This window comes from Onychostruthus taczanowskii, unplaced genomic scaffold (genome assembly GCF_017590055.1).
Source record: "Onychostruthus taczanowskii isolate IOZ18803 unplaced genomic scaffold, ASM1759005v1 scaffold17, whole genome shotgun sequence".
Classification (NCBI taxonomy): Eukaryota; Metazoa; Chordata; class Aves; order Passeriformes; family Passeridae; genus Onychostruthus; species Onychostruthus taczanowskii.
The window spans coordinates 2,439,377-2,466,039 of record NW_024498906.1 but is presented as its reverse complement, the minus strand read 5'-3'; the positions used below and the strand labels follow the sequence as shown (position 1 = coordinate 2,466,039).

At 40.1% G+C, this 26,663-nt stretch overlaps 1 protein-coding gene across 5 annotated transcripts in view; it reads left to right on the top strand.

Annotated features, from left to right (window-relative positions):
• Positions 1-26,663, top strand: part of SMPX (small muscle protein X-linked) — a 42,379-nt gene that overhangs the window by 2,770 nt on the left and 12,946 nt on the right. For 2 of the 5 annotated variants that reach the window (XM_041399977.1, XM_041399976.1), the window contains exons 2-4: positions 910-969; positions 5,871-5,960; positions 9,567-9,720. In XM_041399977.1, coding sequence (XP_041255911.1) covers positions 931-969; positions 5,871-5,960; positions 9,567-9,707 — 270 coding nt within the window. In that variant the 5' untranslated portion in view covers positions 910-930 and the 3' untranslated portion in view covers positions 9,708-9,720. Of the gene's footprint in view, positions 1-909; positions 970-5,870; positions 5,961-9,566; positions 9,721-11,103; positions 11,333-11,779; positions 11,801-18,804; positions 19,645-26,663 lie in introns of those variants that run through there. The other 3 variants (XM_041399979.1, XM_041399980.1, XM_041399978.1) reach the window with 3 other exon arrangements.

Here is a 26,663-nt window from a genome sequence, read left to right as displayed (position 1 = left end):
GTATCAAAAATGTGCTGTAGTTTGGTGGTGATCAGTGACTTTTCTGGTGAATTAATTTCTGAGCTTTTAGAATTACTGCCTTACTTTATATTATAATAGTTAAATAATCAGACTTTGATGAAAGTCTAGTCCAGTTAAAATGTAACTTCTCAGTGAGAGAAGGAAAGGCTGAGATGGTGTTTCAAATAATCTGCTAATAAAATTTCTTCCTTTTTACTTTGGTGTATTTCCCTTTGCTATTGTATATTGATAGTGTATCAGTCTGAATTTCTCCACCTGCATAAAATTATAGGGAAAAATATGTTATTTTTGATCTTATTGCTAAAGAAAATTGATGAATCTATATGATCTAAAACTTTGAAGGGAGGCTACTTTGTGCTCTAGCAGTTGTCAAGGAGAACTTTTCTACTTGACCATCTTGTCCACTCTCAGTCACAGGCATTAAAGATTTGCAAGGATTGAGTCAGAAAATGGTTATGTCTGCAATATTTTCTAACTAGTTACATTTTATTTGAGAGAAGGCTTAAACTGAAAGTTCTAATAATTCCCACATACATACAGTGACTGGGCTAATCACACACTGCTTGTCCTCAAAAGCTTCCTTTAATTCTTACTCATTTTACAGTGCTGTTAATGTTTGAGAGATTCCTTATCTCTACTCATTATTGTTTTTAATGTGAAAGAGATAGCTTCATTTGTGGCTATGAAAGATTAATTGGTGAAGCTCAGGTGTTCTGTCTCCTCCTGATATCAGAAGGCATAACTAAGCAGCTTGGAAACTGAGATGGAAACAGGAGCTTGGCAGGTGAAATGGATGCCTGTCAAGAGGCAGCATGGGTTAAGTTCTAGCTTATCTTCCACAGCTATCAGAATGTCAGAGCCTGTAACACTTTCCAATTTTGCTTGCAGGGATAAGCCTCTGTCGTAAAAATGTCAAAACAACCAGCATCACATGTCAAAGCCATTCAGGTAAGACATAGCATTTAATGTTTTTAATATAATAAAATAATAAATCTCATCCTCCATTGCTTGGCAGACTGCATTCTTACTCAGACAAAGCACCACAGGAGTGCTAGCTGGGGTTATTCTGTTAAAGTGAAAAGCTTAGTAGATATGAAAGCACTGAAAAAGTGTGACCTGGAGATCATCTTTTGATCTGAGCTGATAAAAACTGGATCAGATAGGTTCATTAATCACTTGTTTGTGTGGTCTTTGCAGTGTTAGGTTATGCCTATTGGAGCATCATCTAAGCAAAATATGGTAATGCATCTGCATAACTGTTAAGCAAAAATAATTCCTGCAACCATTAGATTTTCCACAAAGCCAATATAATGCTGGGAGAATTATAGGCTAAAAAGATAGCATGGGTGTTGTGAAGTTTTTCATGTCTGCATTCTTAAGGAGAAAAACCCTCAAGTTCAAATAGTTGTTTAAGAAGTATTTTATTTAGAAGCCAAAGGAAAATGAGAGAAACACTAATCTTTTAATATGAAAGATTCTTGTCTGCCACATACCTCTTCAATAACACATTGAAGGATGATGGAGTTGATTGTTGTATACTTGTTGCTTATAAGGATAGAGTTGATTGTTGCATACTTGTAAAATAAGCAGCTGGAGAATTATTCCAACATTATCACAAAGTAACATCATGAAGAATGTGTTTAGTTCATGTTATCAATGGCTCTTGTCAAAAGGCCTAAATATCTTCGGAACTGAAGAATCTTACAGAATTCTCATGTATTTTGTAAAATGCACTTCCAATGAAATTTTACTATGAGTTCAAGTTACCTTACCTAAGAAAAAATTCCATAAAATGGAATTTCTGAAGTCTTCTTTGTTCTGTTTTCTGGAGATAATACTAATGCAATGGATTGGAGCATCAAGATTAATTAGCCAGCGGCTAAGCAGCATACTGAAGATGCAAGGCACTGTGAAAGTGCAGTCTCTTTATCATCATCATCATCTTCATTATCATCATCAATTCTACCAAAATAGGCATGCTAAATACTATATTCTAATTCTGTTGAAATTAGAAAAAAAATTGCCATTTTGCCAGACTTTTGATTTCACTCAGTTCGAATTTTCATTCCTCTTTTACAGTGATTATAGAAATGTTTGCAGGATTAATGAAAAATTATGGATCTTTAATAGCTGAAAAGCATTTACTTACATTTTTCATTTAAACTCCATAGGTGCATACAAACATTTCTAAGGAATTCATTGGTTTGCATTTTTTTCTTAGAGATGTAATGATAGGCTGCATTTCATTTCTAGGATGGCTTCAACTTCTAAATATAAACAATGCTCCTAGGTTGTTAATTTAAAAATGCATTAAATTTAAGCACTAAGTGTAACATTTTAAGAAACTTTACTTTTTGCAAAGGTAATTTGAAAAGTGAGAAAATTACTGCAAAAATTTCAAATATATCTATTAAGCATTGTGTCAAAGGTGGGTCTAGTAAGGAGACTTGCACCTGAACTGATGCTTGTTACGCTTTGAGCAGTCTAAGAACTGTGACTCAAAATGTCACATTACTTTTATACATTGTGATTCATATCTCATGATCCTTTGCTATTGTGTGCTGGTATAATAGGACTGACGTGCCCTGGGGAATGCACATCATGCTGCAGCAATGGGAATGTATTGGCACCTCACTAACTGAAGTGTTTCATGGTGTTCTGTGCCTGAAATGGGTTTTTTTTCTGACTGTACTAGATACAGACAAAAATGTTCACTTCCCAATAGCTACTAAATACAGATGTGTGAGACTTAAGGGCAGCAACTGGTTCCCAAGAGTAGTTTGGGGCAATAGAGGACTAAAGTATGTTAATTTCTGAAAAAAATTGCTGACCTCCCCTTCTCACTGTGTTAAAGGCTGTGAACAGCTCTGACTGAATATTATTCTATCTTTAAAAACTCGGCTTTGCCTAGAGGTAAGGGTGAGGAGGTTTCTAGGGTTTTTTGTTGCTGTTTGTTTATTTCTGGATTTCATTCAGTTTTCTCTACAGCTTCCCTTCCTTCCTTCCTTCCTTCCTTCCTTCCTTCCTTCCTTCCTTCCTTCCTTCCTTCCTTCCTCTTTTTTAATTAAATACATTTATACAAAGATGTCTTTCCAGATTACTCAGTCATCCACCTGGACAGCCAGGAATGGCTGTGATGCTGTGAAGGACTTATCCATAACAGTCCTCAGCTCATGCACAGCTGCATCAGTTGTATCCTAACCTTAATACTCTCTCTAATAAACAGAAAGAAGAACACACCAAAAAAATCTCAAAGTAACAGTTTGATTGAGTCAAACCAGCAATATATTAGAGTGTCATTTTTACAGGTATTTTTCCTTTGGTCTGTTCAGAAGGGCCCTGGTAGAGTACATCAGTGCACATACCTACCCAATCATTGCAAAAACTGCATGGCACTAAATATGGTACGCCTCTCAAACAAAGGAAGTGCAAACTCAGTAGTTTTCCTAATTAATGTGGTTAAATATAACAATCACACTTAGAAAGTCTGTCTAAAGCAATTATAATTTAGGATTTCCAGAGTCTAGAACAGAAAATTTCCTATTTAGCATTTTACTGGACGGAGATCCCCTAGGGTCATCTTTCCATCTCAACTCACTGGTAACAAAAGTCTTGAAACATATTTTAAAAACACAATTGTCTTTTTGTTAAACAACAGAAGTTGTTAGGCAACACAGCACAAGTCCTTGCAGAGCTATGCTGGTGTACAGAATTTGGCACACCCATTACTCAGCTGCTCATCTGCGAGACAGGACCAGCTCTGGATTAAGAGAGATTTACACCTCAGGACTTTGGTACCTATGGACAGGAATTGTTTGGAAATGTCATATTTTAATTTCATACTGGCAATATTTTAATTTACAGTATGTATTATCAGATCCAAACTGTTTTTAACTATGTCTTAAAGGATGCTCATTTTACTAAGTTATTTTGTCATGACTACGTACTTCTTGCTCGAACTCTGACAGGAATGTTCCTACTGCAGACAAAAAAGTACAAACCGCTTTAGTGTGACACAGATTACTGGGAAAGTGCTGAAGCAGACCAAAGAGTGGTTTGTTGAATTTAATTAGCACTCTGGAACTTAGTGGTTCATTTTTGCTTTCTGAACCACCTTTAGTCACCGTTGGTCTGTCAAACACAGTGGGAAATGCAAGTGCTGTAGTGTTCTGTGGGAGGCTGGCTTCTGCTTTGGCTGCCTCCAAGGGGAAGGAACGTCAAAGTTCAGGATGTGCACCACAAGGAGAGATATCTCTTAAAGTTTCAACACTTCAAACTTGTATGACCATGCTAGCTGTAATTTGCAGAGAAGTTTCCCATTCCAAAAATTGAAGCTGTCTGGAGATACCAGAGCTTGGCAGGGCAGTTACTTAAAACTAGAAACAGCAAAGCTTGTTTTTTTCCACCCATAAATGAAATAATGAGTTAGGAACTGTGAGGCCGAAAATGCCCTCTCTCCTGGGAACTTAAAAAGTGCAGGTGAAAAGTTTCACAATATCTAAAGTAATGGCCAGTGGAAGACTTTTATGAAACAAATACCTGGTTGTCTGTGACCCTGCAGATATTTGGCAGCCCCACTGAAATGACAGCATCATCTTGCATGAATAAGATAATGGGAAACAGGTAAGTAGAATACAGGGAAAAGTATTCATTTCTTGCCAGATGGATTTTTAACTTGCTTGTCATTTGATTACAGCTGTCAGAACAGTTGTTGTGACTGAAAACCGTGAGCTGTTTTCCTGTGGTTGCCCAAGTAGGTCATGATCTGCAAGACCATAACTTGAGCAGAAGGATGGGATTATTTGTCTTCATTTAGTGCAGAGCAGTCAGATGGTAAAGGACAAGAACAGAGCTCGCTGTTAGAAGGTTCTCTGCTTCCGCTCCGTAACATTATCGATTCAACCCCTGGTTTTACCAGTGGGAGTCGTGGTATTTTGATGACATTTCCTAGGAACAGCTTCTCTTCTGAGATCACGAGATAAGAATAAGTATAAATTGTGCATTTAGTTGATCATGCCATTTGACTTTTAAAACAATCTTGGCTGGGTCACATTGGGAAATGGATACTTTTCAGCTGCTCTTTCCTAAGCAGTGTTTTGTGCTATTCTGTTCCCCAAAATCTTTACTTTTAAGGTATCTATTATCAGCCCCATTATGATATGGCTACTGGCTTTCTGCCCCAGATAAAAGTTGAGATTGATGCAGTTGTGTGGGTATAATTCTGGAGGGAGTTTGCAGAAGCTAGGGGCCAGTGGTCTGCCCGGTGTTGGAGCTGGTTCAAGTATTTACAGTTCGTAGCAACCGTGGGTAAATTTTGTTGCTAAAATCACATTTTAAATACTTATGGATTAAGATGACTCAGGGCAGTCTTCCCTTCTAAGATACCTTTGATTAAGTGAGGTGAAAACTGCTGTCATTGGAGAATGAAGAGTGGTCCAGTCATTGGGTGTTATTGAAGGATTTGCATGATTTACTCTTAAATGTTGCTTTTAGCACTCACTTTCTTTTTGACCTTGACCGAACTGAAGCAGACCCAGGTGCCTAAAGACACTTCAGCGTCCAGTACTAAATTGTTTTAAAGTCCAGTGAAATCAGAAAGCATTAGTCTAAAATGCAGAACTTCAAAAGCTTTCTTCTTTGTTTTTTCACTTTCTTTCTTTCTTTCAAGTGGAGATGAAAGCACTTCTCTTTCCAGGAGTGGTGTGATGATGCATACACTGAAGGCATAAGTGCTTGGAAACCATGATAATGTCTATACGCTTGTCCCACTCCTTTCGAGTTTTGCCATTTACCAACTGTATCTTTATTTATCAGTCACCATTCTATACATCACAATTTCCTTCTCACAGGCTAATATTAACATCCCAATGGGAGCATTTCGACCTGGTGCAGGCCACCCTCATAAAAGAAAAGAAGTTACACCTGAAGAAGTGGAGGAGGTAAGCAAAAAAGGTTTTTTGATTTGGTTTTTTCCAAGGAGCAACCCTGCCATAAAATGGAAAAAGCCCTTAAAGTGATCTTGTAGCTCCACATACCAATCTTAGGTACCACAGTTGAACAGGCACTGATCATTCATGGAAATAAATGGCCACTTACTAACACTTCATGTATATAAATAGTTCTGCTTTTGGTGCCAAGGCACCTATAGGAATATAAACTGTGTCAAAGGTGTGTAGCTCTGCTTCCCCAGCGGGATGATATCTGCTGTCAGGAGAGAGAGCCAGGATTTCACCAGCAGTATTTGTCTAGATGGGAGCTGATGAGATACAGCAGGAAAAGTTATAGCAAGGCTTTGGAAGAATTTTCTGTTACCTGTCATCCTGTGGTGTGATTTATTGTTACAGCTTAGCAGTATTGGAACAGGTTTTCAAACACAATGCTTTTTGGAAGGTTTATCAACAAGAATAAATTGAATGTGAAGATGCTTGCAAGTTAAACCAGAAATTGTGAACCCATTTACCTGCCCTGGGGTGAAAATACTCAATTTTAGACTGAATTCTGTATTTTCCGCTTGTATTTTACAGGAAGTGTTTTAACACTGAATTTTGAATATAAAATCCAATTTATACCTTAACTAACATTATCACAAAGGTTATGATTAAACACAGATATCATATTTCTGAATAATATTAAAGCATCTTAATTACCATTAACTTCAACAATAATTGAGACCCTAACACCAACAGTGGAAGAAAAGGTAGTGGTAGATATTCCAAGCAAGACAAAAAAGACAGGTGCTCCTGGTTTCCTGGCCAGTTTACTTAGTTTGGATTCACAATCCCCACATGAGAACTCATCCTGCTGGGCCAGAGCTCCCACTGCTCCTCACAGCCAAGGGAAGGACAGGCTGTAAGACCCAATTCTTCCTTTCCTGGCTCAGTCAGTTTTTTGGTTTTTGGTTTTTTTTTTCTGAATTTTGCCATATTGTGATATAAACTGTGCTCTGTTTACAGAGAACTTTCCCGAAATAATCAAGCCTAGGCTGACTTGGCTCTTAAGAAGATTTTAAAAAGATGTGTTCAATATTGTGGCTTTCTTCCTTGGAAGAAAGGAATCAAAGCATATTCTATTGTCTCTGCAGTAATTAAACTGGTGAAGGAGTGGATGTTATTAAGCAGAAACTAATATAGCATGTGCGAGTTCTAGTAGTGTTTGAGAAATAAATAAATGACCAGTGCTGATAATTACATTTGTTTGGATAATTGAATGTTGCTTTCTCAGCTGCATGAATACTCTATAGGAGACAGACATTATGGAAGTTCTTGGCCCAGGTTTTATGGGCAATACTCAACCAAACCAATGGGGTTAAACACTACAGAAAAAGATCTTGTTATAGGAATAGAATGAAAATGCTACCAGTGAACTTGTCATTTCAATTTTCTCATATTTTTAAGTTTTGCCGTAAGTTTTGCCATACAGCTCATGATTTTTCAGAGCAGTTTTGTATAATGACTGCTAACAGTGCATTTTCCACTGTATTTTAAAGGAGATGAGGGGAATATGGATCTTACTCAAAGGGGGGTGGAGTCAGACAGGAATGTATATTTCTGAAGGTCAGTGGAGCAGACATGTTAACATGAAAATAAATGGATGGTGAGAATTACAGAAAATAACTCGTCAGTCAGACCATTCCCATGCTTGTGTTTTTTAACCCTTTTTCTATATCTAAGTGACTCTTCAGTCTTCCTTCCATAAAACTGAAGGCTTTAGTCTAACCTCAGCTGTGCGTTGCACATGGAGTGAGTGATACAGGGAGCAGTGAGGTCATAAATAGCAAACACCTGAGGCTGGAAGAGAAAGCTGACAACAATTTATGGAGCACAAAGTCTCCAAAATGTGGGCGAAGCTTGCACCACTTGCTCTACAAGAGGAATGGTGTTGCACGTGACTTGAAATGGTATTTTTTACATATTTTTTGCTACGTACTAATAAGTACTACGGGGTTCAGGGAGTGTTTGTTTCCCCTGATTATTTAAATTACCTAGGAAAACTGTCAAAGGAAACAATACAAGCTCATGACATCTTTGACTACTGATACAATTTTGTGCATCCTTCCAAACAGCTTTTGTATCAATTTACTTATTCTCCTGCTGTGCTCTGCTACTGTTTCAGGATGTTAGATTATTAAACCAGATATCAGACAGTACATACAGTTCCTGGGGATGAATTAATGTCTGGGATTTTAAATGATCTAGCAAAAATAATAGTAAAATATTATTAGTATCATCCTGTATTAATTAATAGTGTATTTGCTAAAATGTGAGAAAAGATAATACAAGTGTACCAAGCCAAGAAATGTAATTATCAATTCCATTTTCTTATATCTGGTGATCTTAGGAAAGTCCTTAAAGATCAGATAGGAAGAATATGACAGTTTTCTACAATACCTTGTTTGTTCTAGTTGACATTGCAGTCTTCTTCCTGATTAGCATGTAGTCCATTAGTCAACAGAGAGAAAAAAAAAAAGAGGGATTTTCTGGCCAATAATATTTGACAAGTAATGTTGGAATTTTAAAAATTAAGTTAAATATTAAGAATTGACTGTTCACAGTTAATGTAGCTTTTCAAAAAGGGTGGCTAATAAATCTAAATCATTATTGAACTCTAAAAAGCCCATCACAAGAGGACATTCACAGAGTAATCAAAAATGAAAAAATAATTTCATCATGAAATTACTTATAGTAAAATATAAATTAATCTCTACATGTACTTGATTCCTCCTTTATGCCAGCTTTATAAAACATGCAACAGGCTGGAACAACAATAAACTCATGTCTGGAAATCTACTCCTTCAAAATATTATCCAGTCTAGAGTATAAATGGTCTTAAATACCTGCTCTACTCACCTAGATGCAATAGTACAGCTGAGGAAGTACCAAGGGCTGAAACACTGTGGTCCATTGGGAAATTAGCTGAGTTGCTCACTATTGTGTAATTGCTGTTATTTAACTGGCATTTTTACAGTTTCAGCAAAATAGCCATGCAGCACTACCCTAATTCAAATATAAAATGACAAAAAACCCTTCTGCTCTTGCAACTGAGGTTATGAAAAGTTAAATTTCAACTCATGTTAATCTTGCAGGGAGCTTTTGGAGTCCATAATCTACTATCACAGCTCTTCTCCAGAGCAGCAGAAGTGCATGATGATCTTCCTCTCCAAGCGTCTGGCAATTGTGAAACTATCAAAGGAATTAGATGATAAAAACAGTTTTCTACTTTTTTGTCATCTAAAATATGAAAGACTTGGAGTTGCCTTTAATTCTCCAGTCAGTTATTTTCTAGTAATTGCCTGGCACTGTAAATTCTTACCCATTCTAATTCTCATTCCCTCTATACTGAGCATCTTCTATTTTTTTTAGAATGTTGTTAGACATTTTAGACAACAACTAAAAGAATAATCTATCTCTTCATGACTCCACCCCTTTTCCCACTGGGATTGCCTTTAGTATAAAAATATCATTTCCTGTTTTTCAAATAACTGATCTATGCTCATGTTCAAGAGATTGCTATTGCAGCAGGAAGGTTACTGGTGTCCTTTTGTGCAGAATGCTCCTGCTTCAACAGAGGAGGGGACAGAGAAGAAACTGCTCCCAGGAGCCAAGAAACTTCCAGGTCCTGCTGTCAACTTGTCAGAGATTCAGAACATAAAGAGTGAGCTGAAATACGTCCCCAAAGCTGAACAGTAGCTGGAAGAAGCAGGTGAGTAGAAGAGAGATTCTCTGCATGGCTCTAGGAGAAGCAGGCTGATCCAGGAAGCTCTCTAAGTTAAAAGATGGCTTTTCAATTACTTCAGTGGACCTGGAGTCACACCCCATAATGCAAAGAAAAAATATTAGAACTCATAATTGGGATTTGCTGTTATTTCAAACATGTTGGAGAGTATATCCAGTGATATATGGCACCCATTAACCAGCCTGAAGTAGTCTATTCAGCATACTAAAAATTCAGTGTGTTTGGAATATCAAAGCCACCTTAAAAATAACATAATGCTTCATAAGCACAACTTCCAGTTTTGCAAAATATAGAACTTGTATTTTTACAATATAACTAAAAATGAATGTTTTAAAATGCAAATAAATTTATTGCTGTGATGGGCAAGTAGGTCAGTATTTTTAAAAAGCTGCTTTGGAACTTTAGTTATTTGATATTAATTTATTTATGTAATTCAAAATTGACATTCTAATGGTTCCATATATTTGATCACAGAAACACAGACAATGTTATTTGTGCCACTCCAGGACTTGCTGTAGTCCAGCACAGGAAGGACATGACCTGTTGGAGTGAATCCAGAGGAGGGTGACAAAGGTGAAGGGAGGGCAGGAGCATCTCTATGAAAGACAGGCTGAGAGGGTGAGGTTGTTCTGCCTGGAGAAGAGGAGGCTCTGGGCAGACCTCGCTGTGGCCTTTCAGTACTCAAAGAGGGCTTATAGAAAAGATAGCAACAGAATTTCTAGCAGGTCTTCTTGTCACAGGGTAATGAGTAATGGTTTTAAACTTGAGGACTCTGGATTCAGACTAGATATAAGGAAGAAGTTTTTTACAGTGAAGGTGATGAAACACTGGACCAGGTTGCCCAGAGAGTTGGTAAATGCCCCATCCCCAAAAACATTGGAGATCAGGCTGGATGAGGTTCTGAGCAAGCTGGTCTAGTGGAAGATGCCTCTGCTTATTGCAGATGGGTTGGACTAGATGACCTTTAATGATCCCTTCCAACCCAAACCCCTCTATGATTCTACGATGATTTCATTTAAAACTAAATATTCAGCACTTCAGTGACAACTTCAGAATAATTTATATCTGATTTCAAACAAGACCCATAAGCCTTTGTTGTTCTACATTCTGAACCTTATAGAAATTAATGATAATTTCTGTCCATGAAGTTATCCTCTGATTTCCTTTGAAAAGCCTGAGTCAGTAAAGATGTGTCAGGCACTTACAATGAAAACTCAGATGTACAGAGAAGTTTTAATACAAAACAGCCCTCCACCCTGGCTACAGCAAGAAAAAGATAGTTGTGTTACATAATATTCACCTGAATTGCTAGTTGTGCATACTGACTGATAAATCCTTTTTATCCTAAAGAGAGGCAGAGGAGCTGAGCAGGAGAAAATCATCTTGAATTTACAGAAACATAAATGAAGAACAGAGGAAAACAGAAAGCAATGCAAAGGGGTTCTGGGAATGCAGAAGTGCTAAGAACCAGGAATCTTAAAAGAAATGGTGTATAATTTAAGTGCATTATCCCAGTGTACTCTGCATCATTAACATAATTATTTTTTCTGTACAGTATAAATATGCCATTTGGAAGGAAAGAGTATTGAGTCTTTTCTTGCTTTTACCCTGCTGTGTCATAATGTTCCTGATATTTTAAAGATGCAACAGAATCTTTCTCTTCAGGAAACTTGGGGGGGAAAAATAACATTTTGTAAAATATAACATTCTAGTAATTTCACTAAAGCACTGCCCAGAGAAATATGAATTTTTAATGTCAGGCTTTAAAGAGGTTTTTTCCTGTAAGAGATATTCCGATGTAAATTTAGTCCCATATTTATTCTCAGATGATTGCTATTTTTAACATTTAAAAGTTTTTTAGTTTTTACCTTACTGAGAATGTGACAGAAACATTTAGGGCATGCTCAGAGGTTCACTATAAAGTTTTCAACAGCAAGGTCAGCAAAGTAAAGGGCATCTTGAAAGCAGTGAGGTTATTAAGAAGTAATTTCTGTCTCTGTCCTTCTTTTGATGTATTGGTTATCAGGTTCTGACAGGGATACAGATTTCTAGATTTTGGGTAGTGCAGTCACAGATCATATCTGCAAGCTCAGTTTCCGTAGGATTTTCAGGTACAGTACTCGCTGGAGCCTGTCGGTTTGGATGTTGAACTAAGCATGTGCATGAATTCCACATAAAATTGAGATGCAAATTAATCAGGTGCCACCTCCAGCAGCCTTGAGTGATGCTAAATCTAAGCACTGTCCCCTGTAAGAGGAAATTCATCAGATCTGGTGCTTAAGCTGTGGCCTGCAGCCTCGTATAAAATGTGATATTGTCAGAGAGCTGTTTTATGATTGATCAAGCAAATCTAGAGAAGATTACCTCAGTCTGCAAGAAATTCACAGTCACATATGCCTGATACTTTGCTCCATCTACAAGAAGGGGTTAGAGATCATCTTTGGATGTGATAATCTCAAAAGAATGGTGAACTGACTGATCAATAGAATAGGCCTGTGCAGTGTGTACTGATAGATGAGGGTGTTCTTTGGTTTTCACAGTTTGGAAATTAATTCTCTCTTACATCAGTACTATAATCTTCTGAGATATTCACTATTGAGGGGTTTTCCTTTGATATTTTTTTTTTGTTTCTTGTGGTACTCTGTAGGAAACTGTTTCTACTTGAAACAGAATAACTCCATAGTTTCCATTATTTTGTGATCCTATAATATGATGCAATAAAAAAACCCCACAAATACGCTTTAACATGCCACAGATATCAAAGCTTTTAGAACCACAGCAGTTATTTCCAACTTTACCTCCTGTATTGTCATATTTCATTGTTAGTTTCAGTAAATTGCAAGCTAACATGATGAATTTTGTATTATTTTTGATCCATGTTTTCTTGCTCGGTTTAGCACGCAAACCCAGCAGCAAAAATAAGGAACCTACAAAGCATTAGGTTGGTTCATTATTTGCAAACCCATTCCTACATAATTTTCACTTTGGAGTAACTTCTGTTAAATATCTTTGGTCCTGCTCTTTGCCAAATTAGGAAACATGAATAGACTTGCTAAGATCATAGTAGTGAGTATAACAGTTTGTGGGAGGAATGTAATTAGGGAGATGTCATGAAGCTGGATCCACTGAAGGTCATCAAGTGCTCCTCAGTTAAGATATTACTGTAGTCATCCCTTATGGGGATCTGGTTTACCATCTATAATTAGCTAATTAGCATACTCTACTTTGTCATAAAGGTTTTTTTCTTCCATACCTGTAGATGATGTGTTACATGCAGCTAGTTTTAATATACAATGTGAGTTATGATTAATTTCCCTTTTCTCCATATACAATTTTTTTTCTGCTCCCTTCACATTCTACATTCTGCTCCCTGGACATTTCTACATGCACAGGAATGAAGCATATGCAAAATAAAATAGTAGCAAAATATCATACACTAAAAATATATGCCCTATTGAATAAGTAATGGTAGGAAGCATTTAGTTTGTGACAAATGGAGCCTGCTGTGGCTGAGATTTATTGCCAATTGTTGTGATATCTCATGTGATAACTAGTATGGTGATTGTACTTGAAAATGGGCCTGAGCACAAACTGGCATTTCACCTGAGAACATAGAAAATGTCAGCCAGTTCCTTCTGCAGCTCATGTTCATTCTTCATTCTGCATCCCTTCACCTTTTGTCCTGAAGTGTGGAGGGCTGTGTACCAAATCCTTTTATGGTGAAGGGCCATGGAGTCTAAACGCTGGACTTTGGTTTCAGAGGACCTAAACCTTCAGCTAAAGTGGTCTAGTCCTTTCCTCTTGAAGAAGACTTTCTTAGTGGAAGAACTTCTCAAAAAGCAAAAAGGGAAATTTACTGTCTCTAAGTTACAAAAGTTACTGTGTTTAACTTACAAAACAGTATGTCATGGACATAGGGGCACCACTCCCAGCACTGTATTCTAGTTGTGTTTGGAGAAAGGAATTGTCAGGATTCCCATCACAGTGTTGATAAGATGGTTTCTCACCATCTGATGCAGTACTTGCAGACAAATTGTTGTCTTTACCTGGAGCTCTACTGGGGAGAGTGCTTTGATTGCAGAAGGTATTCTGTTGTCAGGTTACAGAAGCAAGAGAACGGTATTTTGAAGGCTGAAGAACTAGCAAAAGCTTCCTAGGGCAGTTTAGCCTTTGCATTATGCAGAGAATTCTGCCCCACATAAAATGAGAAATCTTGTCAGCAGAGCAGCCTCTGAGATTGGCATCATTTGGAGAAAAAAGAAAGGGAAAAAAACCCTAACAGAAGTCTCTTAGGGAATAAAGGTCTTATATCCATACACACAAGATGTTCCTTGGTGTTGCTATTAATTATTGACATTAAATTTTTTAAAAGAAATTAATTTAAATTTGTCGATCACCCCAGGCTAAAAATGCACCTTATAACTTTGCCCACTAAAGATTTAATACAGTTTCCTGCTATATATTGCTCTAAAGCTGCCCCTCAGTTAGCAGCATGTAGCCATTTGCCTCTCCTGGTGTCTCTGCTGTGACACACAGTTTAGTGTTTGCATCTTATCCCTGTGCTCACGTGGCTCAGAGGGGTACAGTTAAACTGCAGTACAGTTACCTGCAAGGTTATTGCTTTTTTCTCCAAAAACACAGCAGTGCTTTGCAGTAGAGGAACTCTGACCTGCTGTGAGCTCTTGAAAGAGCACTGCAGTTTTAGGAATATGTGTTCGTTTAATTGAGTCCCAGCAGCCAAAGCTTGTGTGAGAGACGGGAATCCTGCATCCAGGGGATGCCAAGCTAGGTCAGGAGATAAGATCTCCTGGAGTGGGAACTATAGGGTGAAGAAGGAGGATGTGCATCAAAAATATCTGCAGAACCCTCCTGCCAAAGTCAGAGGGGTCATGGGGAGATCTCCTCGGTGTGTGTAAGTACCTAAAGGCAGGGTGCAAAGAGGACACAGCCAGGCTCTTCTTGGTGGTGCCCAGTGATTGGACATCCCCCAACATACACACTGTGTGGCCTGTGTTGATTTCAAAGTGCTTCTTGTCTTCTTCTATCTATCAATGGTTTCATACAATCCTGCTGGTTTTGATTCAGAACTCCCAGACCAGCAGCACTTGAGGATTTCATGGCCAGCCATCAATTTTGTCAGGTCCCTTCTTCTTTTTGAGTCTACTTAAGACGAGCTTTCAGACTTTAAAACAGAAGAGCTAGAAATTTCTTTTCAAAGAGAAAAATGGAATGTCCAGAACATAATTTAGTATCAGAGGAATCTTTGTAATCCTGTTACCTCCTTGAGCAAAAAATCCCCAACAAAATGTTATTCATATTTTTGTTTCCCAGAGTTTCTGTGATCAGAACAAAAAATTTAGTTGCCATGGTTTAACCCCAGCCAGCCACCAGGTACCACACAGGCACTCACTCACTCCCCCACCAGTGTTGAGGGGAAGAGAATTGGAAGGGTAAAAGTGAGAAAACTTGTGGGCTGAGATGAAAACAGATTAATAGGTAAAGCAAGAGTCATGCAAGCAAGCAAAGCAAAACAAGGAATTCATTCACAGCTTCCCAAGAGCAGGCAGGAGCTCAGCCATTTCCTGGAGAGCAGGGCCCCATCACACCTATCAGTGACTTGGGAAGACAAACACCAGCACTCCAAACACCTCCTCTTCCTCCTTCTTTCCCCCACTACACACTGATCATGATGCCACATGGCCTGGAACATCTCTTTGGACAACTGGGGTCACCTGTCCCAGCTGTGTCTCCTCCCAACCTCCCCCACCCTCCCAGCCCCTCGCCAGCCCGGTCGTGTGAAAAGCAGAAAAAGCCTTGGCTCTGTGTAATATTGCTCAGCAATAACAAAAACATCGCTGTATTATCAGCCCTGTGTTCAGCATACATCCAAAATTTAGCCCCATACCAGCTGCTGTGAAGATAATTAACTCCACCCCAGCCAAACCAGCCTGATTTCCTCTACCATGGCTTGCAGCTGTCTGTCCTGAATTGAGTCTCTAGCCCAGCACAATGCTGTGGTAAGCCCCAGCACACTTCAGTCCTTTGCAAGTCAAGGAGAGATTTCCTTCTCATTCCCTAGCTGAATTGTGGAAGAGGAGGGGGAGAACAGACTGGAGAGAGTCTGCTTTCTAGAGGCCTAAGAAGGCTTGAAGGTATGTGTTAGGAGGTTAATTTTGCCAAGTAAAGAACAGGACATATTCTAATAAACCACAAATGCTACTACATAAACTAGTTAGGAAAAGATTCTGGTTGTGGTTTTGGAAACTGACTAATAACTTAGAACAAACACTGAAGAATCAGAAAACATTTTGCTTCAAAGCAAACTACAAGAACAGATGCTAATATTTTTTCAAAACAAAAAAAAAAAAACCAAAAAAAAAAAAATTTAAAGTATTTTTTTTCCAAACTGTGTATTCAAGCAGAGCATTTAGAGCTAGAAATTTCTTTTCAAAGAGAAAAATGGAATGTCCAGAACATAATTTAGTATCAGAGGAATCTTTGTAATCCTGTTACCTCCTTGAGCAAAAAGTCCCCAACAAAATCTTATTCATATTTTTGTTTCCCAGAGTTTCTGTGATCAGAACAAAAAATTTAGTTGCCATGGTTTAACCCCAGCCAGCCACCAGGTACCACACAGGCACTCACTCACTCCCCCACCAGTGTTGAGGGGAAGAGAATTGGAAGGGTAAAAGTGAGAAAACTTGTGGGCTGAGATGAAAACAGATTAATAGGTAAAGCAAGAGTCATGCAAGCAAGCAAAGCAAAACAAGGAATTCATTCACAGCTTCCCAAGGGCAGGCAGGAGCTCAGCCATTTCCTGGAGAGCAGGGCCCCATCACACCTATCAGTGACTTGGGAAGACAAACACCAGCACTCCAAACACCTCCTCTTCCTCCTTCTTTCCCCCACTACACACTGATCATGATGCCACATGGCCTGGAACATCTCTTTGGACAACTGGGGTCACCTGTCCCAGCTGTGTCTCCTCCCAACCTCCCCCACCCTCCCAGCCCCTCGCCAGCCCGGTCGTGTGAAAAGCAGAAAAAGCCTTGGCTCTGTGTAATATTGCTCAGCAATAACAAAAACATCGCTGTATTATCAGCCCTGTGTTCAGCATACATCCAAAATTTAGCCCCATACCAGCTGCTGTGAAGATAATTAACTCCACCCCAGCCAAACCAGCCTGATTTCCTCTACCATGGCTTGCAGCTGTCTGTCCTGAATTGAGTCTCTAGCCCAGCACAATGCTGTGGTAAGCCCCAGCACACTTCAGTCCTTTGCAAGTCAAGGAGAGATTTCCTTCTCATTCCCTAGCTGAATTGTGGAAGAGGAGGGGGAGAACAGACTGGAGAGAGTCTGCTTTCTAGAGGCCTAAGAAGGCTTGAAGGTATGTGTTAGGAGGTTAATTTTGCCAAGTAAAGAACAGGACATATTCTAATAAACCACAAATGCTACTACATAAACTAGTTAGGAAAAGATTCTGGTTGTGGTTTGGAAACTGACTAATAACTTAGAACAAACACTGAAGAATCAGAAAACATTTTGCTTCAAAGCAAACTACAAGAACAGATGCTAATATTTTTTCAAAACAAAAAAAAAAAACAAAAAAAAAAAAATTAAAAGTTTTTTTTCCAAACTGTGTATTCAAGCAGAGCATTTTTTTTATTATTATTACTGGAAGAGACAAGCACAAAGTAATAACTTGAAGAAGTCTGTCCTAATTTTTAGAAGATGATCATGTTACTTACTGCTCTATCTACAACATACACGAGAGAGTTTGCAGACGTGGAGATGAACAAGGCTCTACACAGAGACAGGAGAAATGTCTTCACTGAGCCTCTCACTTTGAAACATTAATGCACTTAAAGTAACAAAATACTTCCAATGTGGACCCACAAATCTCTGCTCTGTTCTCAAGTGAGAACCATTTCTATGAGAAAGGGCCAAAAGTTTTGTTTGAAAGCTGAAAATTTTCATAGCTGACTGCTATTTAATAACTGCTTCCCTGTTATCATTCTTTAGTCCTGAACTTTTGTTAGACTCTTTTATAAAATAACCCCTCTCTTTCCATTGGTGCTGTTCATGTCAGATTTTCATAAAAAACAAACTTTACACTCAGTTGCCTGAGTGAGATGCAGTTTCTGGGGTGACATCCCTCAGAAGAAGCTCAGAAAGGCAGGAGGTCTCGTGAGATACCAGATGTTGAGGGATCAGTGAACTGTGAAGAAGGAATACAGTCAGCAGGCTTTTTCTTGCTTATCTCTGCTAGATGTGTTAAGAGTTAGCCCATGAACTACAGCATCTAACAACAGGTACTACTGGAATGTACTCCTCTTGGAAATCTCAGAACAGGATATCAGGGATCCCTAAAACTTCAGTTATCTGCTGTGTGAACAGGTCCAAGTATTTAGCTGAAAGTCCTGTGAGTTGAAAGGCACCTATCCCAAGTCATGTGCATATAAATCCATGCAGAACTAGTTGTAACCAGGGAACTGTGGGCATTAGAAACTGGAGAGCAGGAACAAGATCATCCTGATCACTGCTAGAGAGGTATGAGTGAGATGAGAGAAATGCTGTTTCTCTCTTCCTGGGAACTGTCCTGCCAGTGTTAGATATGCCTGGAGCAATCAGACATTGTTGCTCAGAATCAGACAGAAATCATCTGAAACACAAAATAATAAGCAATTCCAGTCATTCCCACCTTATACAGTTCAAAATGTGTTCAGCACAAGGTTTTCAAGTGCTACATCAGAGTGAAAAGGCTAACTGCTTTGGAATACATGAAGTGTGACTTCCCACATTAGTAACAGCTCAGATAGTTTTATCAAATCTACATAAATTGCAGCCAATTAAGTTGACAGTATGATCTGAAATATCTCAGCTCTCATGTGATAATCAAAGGAATTTTCTTCTAAATTTAGTGCCTCATCATTTTATTTTATAGATTTTATTCATTTCATTTGATAGAAGACTACCTAATTAGGTTTTCACATCCTTGTGCTTTAAAATCACATAAATTACTGCATTACTGTACTTTGTCATCTCTTGCAGAACTGGCTCGATGTGACATGAGCCTTGTCACCCCTGTCCAGGAGCAGGCCATCTACAAGTGTCCCAAGCCTTGCTTTGTACTCAGGACTACACCTGCTTCAGCCACCAAACTGCTCCTGGTGTGCCTTATTTTAAAAAATGTAGCTCTTTTAGTGCCAAGGCTACCTCTGTTTCACACTTGTTTGCAAATTTCTTCAGAGAATAACATTTTGTAGTGTTTGAGCTCGCTGTGTATAGGTAGAACATTGTATATAGGTAGAGCTCACCATGACACTGATCCCAAGATCCATTGACACTGATCCCAAGATCCATTGCCCCACTGTCAACACTACAGAGGAAATAATAAGGCAATGCTAATGTAGTTTGGTTTTGCTGACTCTGTCTGCTGCTGATTTAACCTCCTAATTTCTCTTTGATTTGCCAAAGGAGTCTCAAATACGCTGTATTTCCATGTGAACAAAGGACACAGCATAAATGAGCCTTGCCCTGCAGAAATATGTATTAGTTTTACTCTCAGTGTTGGTTATCATTTATGTTTCAAATTTCATTTGCTATGGGTTTTAGCTAGCTGAAGGGAGACTAACCTTTACTTCAACTTGGGAACAAGTATAATGCATGGGTTTTTGTCCTGCCCTTAAGAGTAGGGCTGTATTTGCTTCTGACTGCAATTGACTGAGGTTCACATACAGACACGAGTTCCATAAAAGCAGAAAAAAGCCCTCAGTCTTGCTCTTCAGAACTTACTCCCCCACCTTGGTAAAGTCGATGTAGCATTGCTTTTACTTTAATAATTCAGCTATTCAATGGATAAAAGAAATAAATTGAGTCCTTCAGCTTTTAGCTCTCCCGGGTCTTTGTTCTCGTTTATTGCCTTGGAGCACACCTTGTCTTAAAATTGCTGCTACTCCTACGTGAATCTGCAGAGCCTTTCAGGGCACAGCGGAGCAACCTCGGAGCCAGTAATGGCAGTGGCCGGGAATGCTCTCGGGGAAGGGAGGGAGAAGAGCGCCGGGATCGCCCCCGCCTCGGCCGGTGAGCCCGGCAGAGCGCCGGGGCAGGAACGGGGCAGGAACGGGTGAGAAAAGGGGCAGAAACGGGGCAGAAATAGGACAGAAACGGGGCAGAAACGAGGCAGAAACGGGACAGAAACGGGGCAGAAACGGGGCAGAAACAGGAGAGAAACAGGAGAGAAACGGGACAGAAACGGGGCAGGAACGGGGCAGAAACGGATTGTGCACAAAGGGACAGCTAAGGGGCAGTGCACAAAGGGACACAAATGGGGCTGCTGAAATTGCTTTCACTGAGGAAACATCAAAGAACAAATAGCTTTCCCCAAAGCCAAACTGCTCCTGGTCCGAGGGAAGGATGATGATAATAACTGGGTATTGCTGTTTCAAAGCTTTGAAACGTGCTGCCTTTGTACAGAAGATGAAACAAACATGAATTATGTACTGAAATGGAAGAAAATGCATATGCAAAGAATTGAAACGAAATATTTGAGCTAAACCAGGCAGAATACAGGGAAAAGAACACCTGCAGTTTTTCTGTGTTTATAAATCACACTGCTCTTGAGTGCAGTATCCTTCCCAAAGATTGTTAAAGATGGGATACAGTATGTCCTCTGCTAAAATTAATGAAGGATCTCAGACCTCCATTAAATACTTAATGAAGGATCTCAAACCTTTTCATTTTGAATTTCTCAATTTCCTTGATTTTGTGGTTTTGTCTGAAAATATTTGAATTGATCTGTCTCTTTAGGCTTTGAATAGAAGCATTTATTTTTGAAAAGTATGTAATATTTCTCTCTTTTAATTCTCAAGAAAAGAAGACCTCTCTCTGTGAAGATGAGGCATACTTTCAGTTTTACAGTCCATTTTGCTGAAAGTAAAGTGAGTCCAGATGGGTATATCACACATGTACCCTTTTTTAATTTAAGCCCTTCATTTAAAAAAGTAACAAATAATGTTGTAGTGCATCTCTTCCTGCTTTTTATATGCTTCTAAATTTTTTATTCTGGAACAGAATCAATATGCTATCATATATGTGAATAATTACTCTGGGGCAAATTAATTCTGCAGCTAAGTGTTGTCTGTCTCCAGTTACTACAGTTTAACACATTACTAGACAACACCCGAGCCACTGCTGAGCTCGTGAAAGCTTCAAAGTCTGTCACAAACCTTTTGGTGTTCTGCCTTACATGCGTAGAGAACAAGAACCTGGCCAGCCCAGTGTTAAACCTGGCCACAGAACACCACAGCTCGCCTGATGAGCCATCATAGGCCATGTCCAAGTGTGAGGTTATCTGCAGCTGGGTTGAAATGATACTGTTTCCCTAAGGCAGGATGGCAAATAGGGCAATCAGCTTCAATGCCTTTCTTTGATAGACACCACAGAGGTGAGTGGAGGCTGGCTCTCAGAGAAGCTTGTGCTGTCATGTGGCTAAAAGCCTCATTTTTGAGCTAAACCATCCTTCAGCAAAGTCAAGTCCTTGGGGCTCCATCTCCTGTGACATTTTTGGCATCTTAACCATTTTCATCAAGGCAAGCCCATGGATGAAAATCACGTGCAATGGCAGAAGAATACCTTCAGCCAATGGAGCCTTCATTCACATCCCTCAGCAGTGCCTGGAATTTTATTAGCAGCACAGGGACCAGGTCCATGTTGGGCAGAATGCTGCAGGCAGCTCCAGACAGCCATCCAGGATGGCAGAGCACACCTTGCACTGCTGTGTTCTGACCTGCCTTGGGGAGACACTTCATCTCCGTGTCTGCCAGTGCTCCCTTTGCCAGGGAGGTGATCCTCTTGCATGATCTACCAGAGGGAACAGCTGCCTGAACTCCAGCTTCTGCAAACACGTACAGGCTGGCTGGCTCCATCACTAAAGAGGGGAGCTGAATGCCTCAGACCCTGAAAGCAGGCAGGCAGGGGTGGAGAGCAGCTGGCCCACATTATGGCACTGCCTTCTGCCTCAGCTCTGTATGCCAAGGGACGGATGAAGGCCAGAATTGTCCCCCCCTGCCAGCGTGCTCTACCATTGCTCAGAGATAAGTCCTTGTGGGATTCACATTCTCTGAACCTGAGAGAAACAGTGAGAGAAGCAGAGAAGAGAATGATCAAAACAATTCTTATCTCATTTGCTGTGCCTGTGTTGTGCCAAAGTAGAGTGTAATATGGAGATTGTTTACCCAGAGGGATGGGGTTTTGTTTCCTTGGCCTATCGGGGCCAAGCATGTGTCCAGACTGTCGGTCAGGAGACAGGCACGAGATTCTGTTCAGCGGAGTTGAGTGCTTGTGCAGGTTCAGTTTAGATGTAATGTAATATAGTATAGTGTAATATAGTATAATAAAATAATTAATTACCTTCTGATATTGATAAAGTCCTCCTCATCATTCTCCCTGCCACGGGGGTTGTCCTGATTTTACGATAAGTCCTGGCTCCTCCCAAGGGGAAATTGGCTGTAAAGACATGTACAAGGTTAGAGAGAGAGGAAAGTGGAGGTAGAGAGTCCTGTCTCAGCTGTAGTCCTTAGTGCTCCTGATCACACAGGTCCCTTCAGAAACTTCTGCCCTGCAGAAACCCACGCTTCTGCCATCTTGAGAAGATGGTTTTGCATGTGCTGTTGTGAACCCTTGAGACATTTCTGCAAGCAGCATGGTGAAGCTTGTGTGGAAAGCTGTTTAGACATAGCTAACAGAAAAAAATTGAAAACAATCAGATTTTTTCCCCTGGGGCTTCAGCAATGTTCTCAGTAAAGCCAGGAGACATTTCCCATCATCCTGAGTAATCAGTGTGAACTGTCTCCTCCAGATATGCTCCAAATTTTTTAAAAAGCAAGTAGAAAAATCTGCAAACATGCAAGAGAAAGGATGTGATGGTGGCCCCTCCCTTCTGCCTTGGCTCAGTGGTTATCATGCATACACAGCCAGGAAACATGAATAAACCAGGTCAGGTCCTTCTTTGCCTCAAAAGGATTAAAACCCACAATTCCTGCTTCCCTGGAGACTGCAGACTAGCTTGGCAGGGGGGCCCTTTCTAGACTTCAAGCTAAAGCTCACCTTCTGTGCAGAAATGAATTAATCTGTGGATAAATCAGCCTCATGGCAGCTTAGCAATGTGGAGCTCAACTGGCACTAAGGAAACTTGCTTCCATGTGCCTTAGCCTGTGGATTGCTGTGCACCATGTCTAAAGGCTAATTTGTGTAGCAACAGACTCCTCAAGCTATGATTTGAAAGAAGCCAGGGTGGCTGCAGCTGTGTTTTTGTGCAGTCTCATGCAGTTGTACAGGTGCTGAGGAGGACAGTCTCTGTGGAAACCCACCAAGCTTCTGGGTGCTGCTCAGGTTTACACATCTCCCTGGCACTCAGATGAGCAGGGTTATTTAAACTCAGGTCATTTTAGACGGGCATGAGCACAGTTTGAGGTTATGGTGTAGATGGTCCATGGTTTTGAGGACCACAGTTCTGGATTTAAGTGCCTGCTTCCCACTTGCACCTGAGGCATCCAGATTGCTGGGACTGTCCTCCAGTGGTAAGGAGCTCAACCCCAAGGTCACTCAGTGGGAACTGTGCTCATGAATCACGTAAGTGGATCTCAAAATCACACTCCAAATTTGAATCTTCAAATTGCATATTTCTCACTGAGTGCTGAGAGTGAGCAGGGCTCTGTGTCTCTGCAGTAAGATTCAGCACCTGTGCTGGTACAGCTGTGTGAGTGCTCCAGCAGGAGCTGCTGCACACCTTCTGAGAGAAGCCTTTCTGCCGAGATGAGCAAAAGAAATATTTTCCACAGAAACTGTAGATCATGGCCATGCAAATTCAAACCCAAAATATAATTGGTCTCTGGTGCCTGGTTTTTAACAGCAGGTGATTCCTCTCAGCTTTTCCTTCAATTTCTCTGTGGAAACATATTCTTTTCCTTTTCAATTTGTTTAGTCAAAACACAATTTTCTATTTTGAAACATGGTGCCGTGAGAAAGTTTAGTCTCCCATATGTCTTCCAGTCAATCTTAATAACTCATTTATAAATGCCCACCTGTCACAGATTGCAAATCAAGTATTAACATGACAGGCAACATGTTGTAACATTTTCATTTATGTTTTGAATAAACTTATCTATTCCTTGGAAAAAGATGGGCTTACCTTTGAAACACGAATAAATTACAAAATTCTATAAACACAACATATATATATATACATATATATATACACACACATACACTGCTTACTGATGTGAAAACACTCCACATGTACTGTAGATTTATGTATCAAATATTAAGCTAGTTGTCCACAGACAAACTGCCCAACTACCTGCAGTAGCTTTGAAGAAGTGAGATAATGTGAAGAATTGAGCATGTCCTGTATGGACCAGATGTCAGAATACACAGTTTTCTGATGCAGTCAGTAACATGTCAAGTTAAATTAGCAGCTTGTATATGATGTCTTGGTTTCATGCTTTTCCATCTCTGAGGCCATCCTCTGGGTTAGGTGCAAGACGGCTGTCAAATCTCCCAGGCTGATTAAGAACTCTCACTTTTTCATGGCAAAGGAGCCATAAAACCTAGGATGAGACTTAAATATGCAGGAGAGGCTGCAGTGAATGTATGTTATGGAAAAATTATGTTGGATTTTGATTTTCTTACCACCCTTTCCTTTTCCTCCCATTTGCTATATTTTTCAATATATTTTGCTTCATACAAAGTGCTAAGAATTTCAGGAAAAGTATTTGCAAAGAGCACAGAGACCACTAAGTCTCGATTTAAAGGTATTGAAAAATAAAACCAAAGCCAACTTTTGTCTCATCTGTGAGTATATTTGCAGGGATGTGATCATTGTCTCAGGCCTTCTCTTTTTATTGCATGTGCCAGTTGTGTTGAAAGAAAACAGGTGGATGATAAGTACCACAATTAATCATAGTTCAGTGGTGCTGTGATATTATTTGCAGGCATATCAGACATACACTATATTTATATGGAACAACACTCACTCACACATTATGAATTCTATGAGAAAAAGGCATATGACCAGGAGAAAGCAGCATTTTTAGAAACTGTAACTAGCACAGAGAGACAAATGTGGGTTATTTGCAGTACAGACTGGGTAAGGTGGCAGAAGAGGCAGAATTCATGATGAATAAGTTGGGTATTGCTGCTCAAATAGAGATAGCTGAGATTTCTTTTGTCTTTCTTGGAGAGGAGCCTCTTCTCAGTGTCTTCAAGATCACAGAGCTTGCTGCTAATGCATTGAGAGCAAAGAAATCAGACGGAGAGAGCTTAGGGATAGGGATTGCTCCAGGTTTGTCAGCACTTGGCTGGCCCCAGCCAACAGTCCCGTGCTGCCCATCCCTGTTCCTGCAGTGCAGCGGTACTGGGCAGACACCTGGCTCCACACCAGCCTCACAGTCCAGAAGTAACTTCCCCTGCCTTCAGAGCCCAGCAAGGACCACTAAATGTCACTTCATCTGACTGGGGTCTCTGGGCACATCTTCTCTTTCAGCAGCAGAGCAGCACACAACGCTGTGTTACCCTCACAGAGCTTCACCCTGTCCACGTGCCCACGATATCCCTGCAGAGTCCCGAAAGAGCCAAAATTGCAGCAGAGCTCTGTTCCTTTCCTGAGGCTTCCAAACAGAGATCCTGGCAAAGCCCTCACTAGTGCTCACCTCTAGGAAGCTTCTGAAGTGGATTCTCTTTGTAACTTTAATTGCAGTTTAGTTTTAAAGTGGGGAGCACATCAGGCAGCAGCAGGGGAGCGTCTGCAGAATGATCCCTCCTCCCAGGGTGGCAGGTGAAGGAGCAGTAGCCCTAAAGTGGGGAGCACATCAGGCAGCAGCAGGGGAGCGTCTGCAGAATGATCCCTCCTCCCAGGGTGGCAGGTGAGGGGACAGCAGCCTTCTGTTCAAAAAGGGTCTGTAGAGGTTACACTGCTGCATTTTTTCCCTTTAACTCCAATAGCGGAAGCAGGTAGGATGTGCTGCTGCCCTTCTGTGTTTCCCTGGCTACCACAGAAATGTGGTTGTTTTACTTTCCCCAGCCTCTTCTCAATAGTAATGCAAAGGAACAGTGTGTCCTTCAGCTGCTTCAGCAATCTGAAGTGCTAAGAATGCGAAAGACTCTTTTCTGACAGTATTTTGTCTTTTTGTGCTTCTGGGTTTGACATTAATAAAGACAATTTTTTTTCCCAAGCACTAGTTTTCAAATGAATTGTGGTTTTGTCAACTCTATTTATATAATGATTTAGTGCAGACCATTGCCCAAAGGGTTAATGGTGAATCTAGTTTATTTACACTGTTGATTGTGGGTAGGATGTGGGTTTGGGAGTTTTTTTTTTTCTTTTTTGGTGGGGGAAAAAAAAAGAGAAATAACTGTTACAGTGAGATAAATCCCAGTCAAAACATATCAGTAAATACTGCATCGTGGCAGTAACTCTTCAGGGAAACTAGAGGGCAAGCTTCTAAAGTACTTTGAGCTCTGCAAACCTGCAATTAGCTATCTCCTCAGCTTCCCAAAGAAACACTAAGTGCCTTACTCCTAGGGGCTTGCATGTTTAATCAGCTAAATGCTTTCAAAATACTGCCCTGGGAGGGCTCAGGAAGCCTGCTGCATAAAAATAATAGTCATTGCTGTGTGTCAGCAGTCAAGCAGCTCCTTTTGTAATTCTGCTGATGATTATACCCAGTTTAACTGAGCTGTCTGTTGTCTATCCCCCCATTTGTCTCAAATTTTTGTGCCATGAATTGTGTCTTATTGTGTACTAGAAATCACTGTGGGCCAAAGAGGGTTTTATTATTATTGTTATCATTACTGTTGCATGTGTGAGTACTGCTTAGCATCTACATGGGGCTTGGCTTCTGACCCATTCA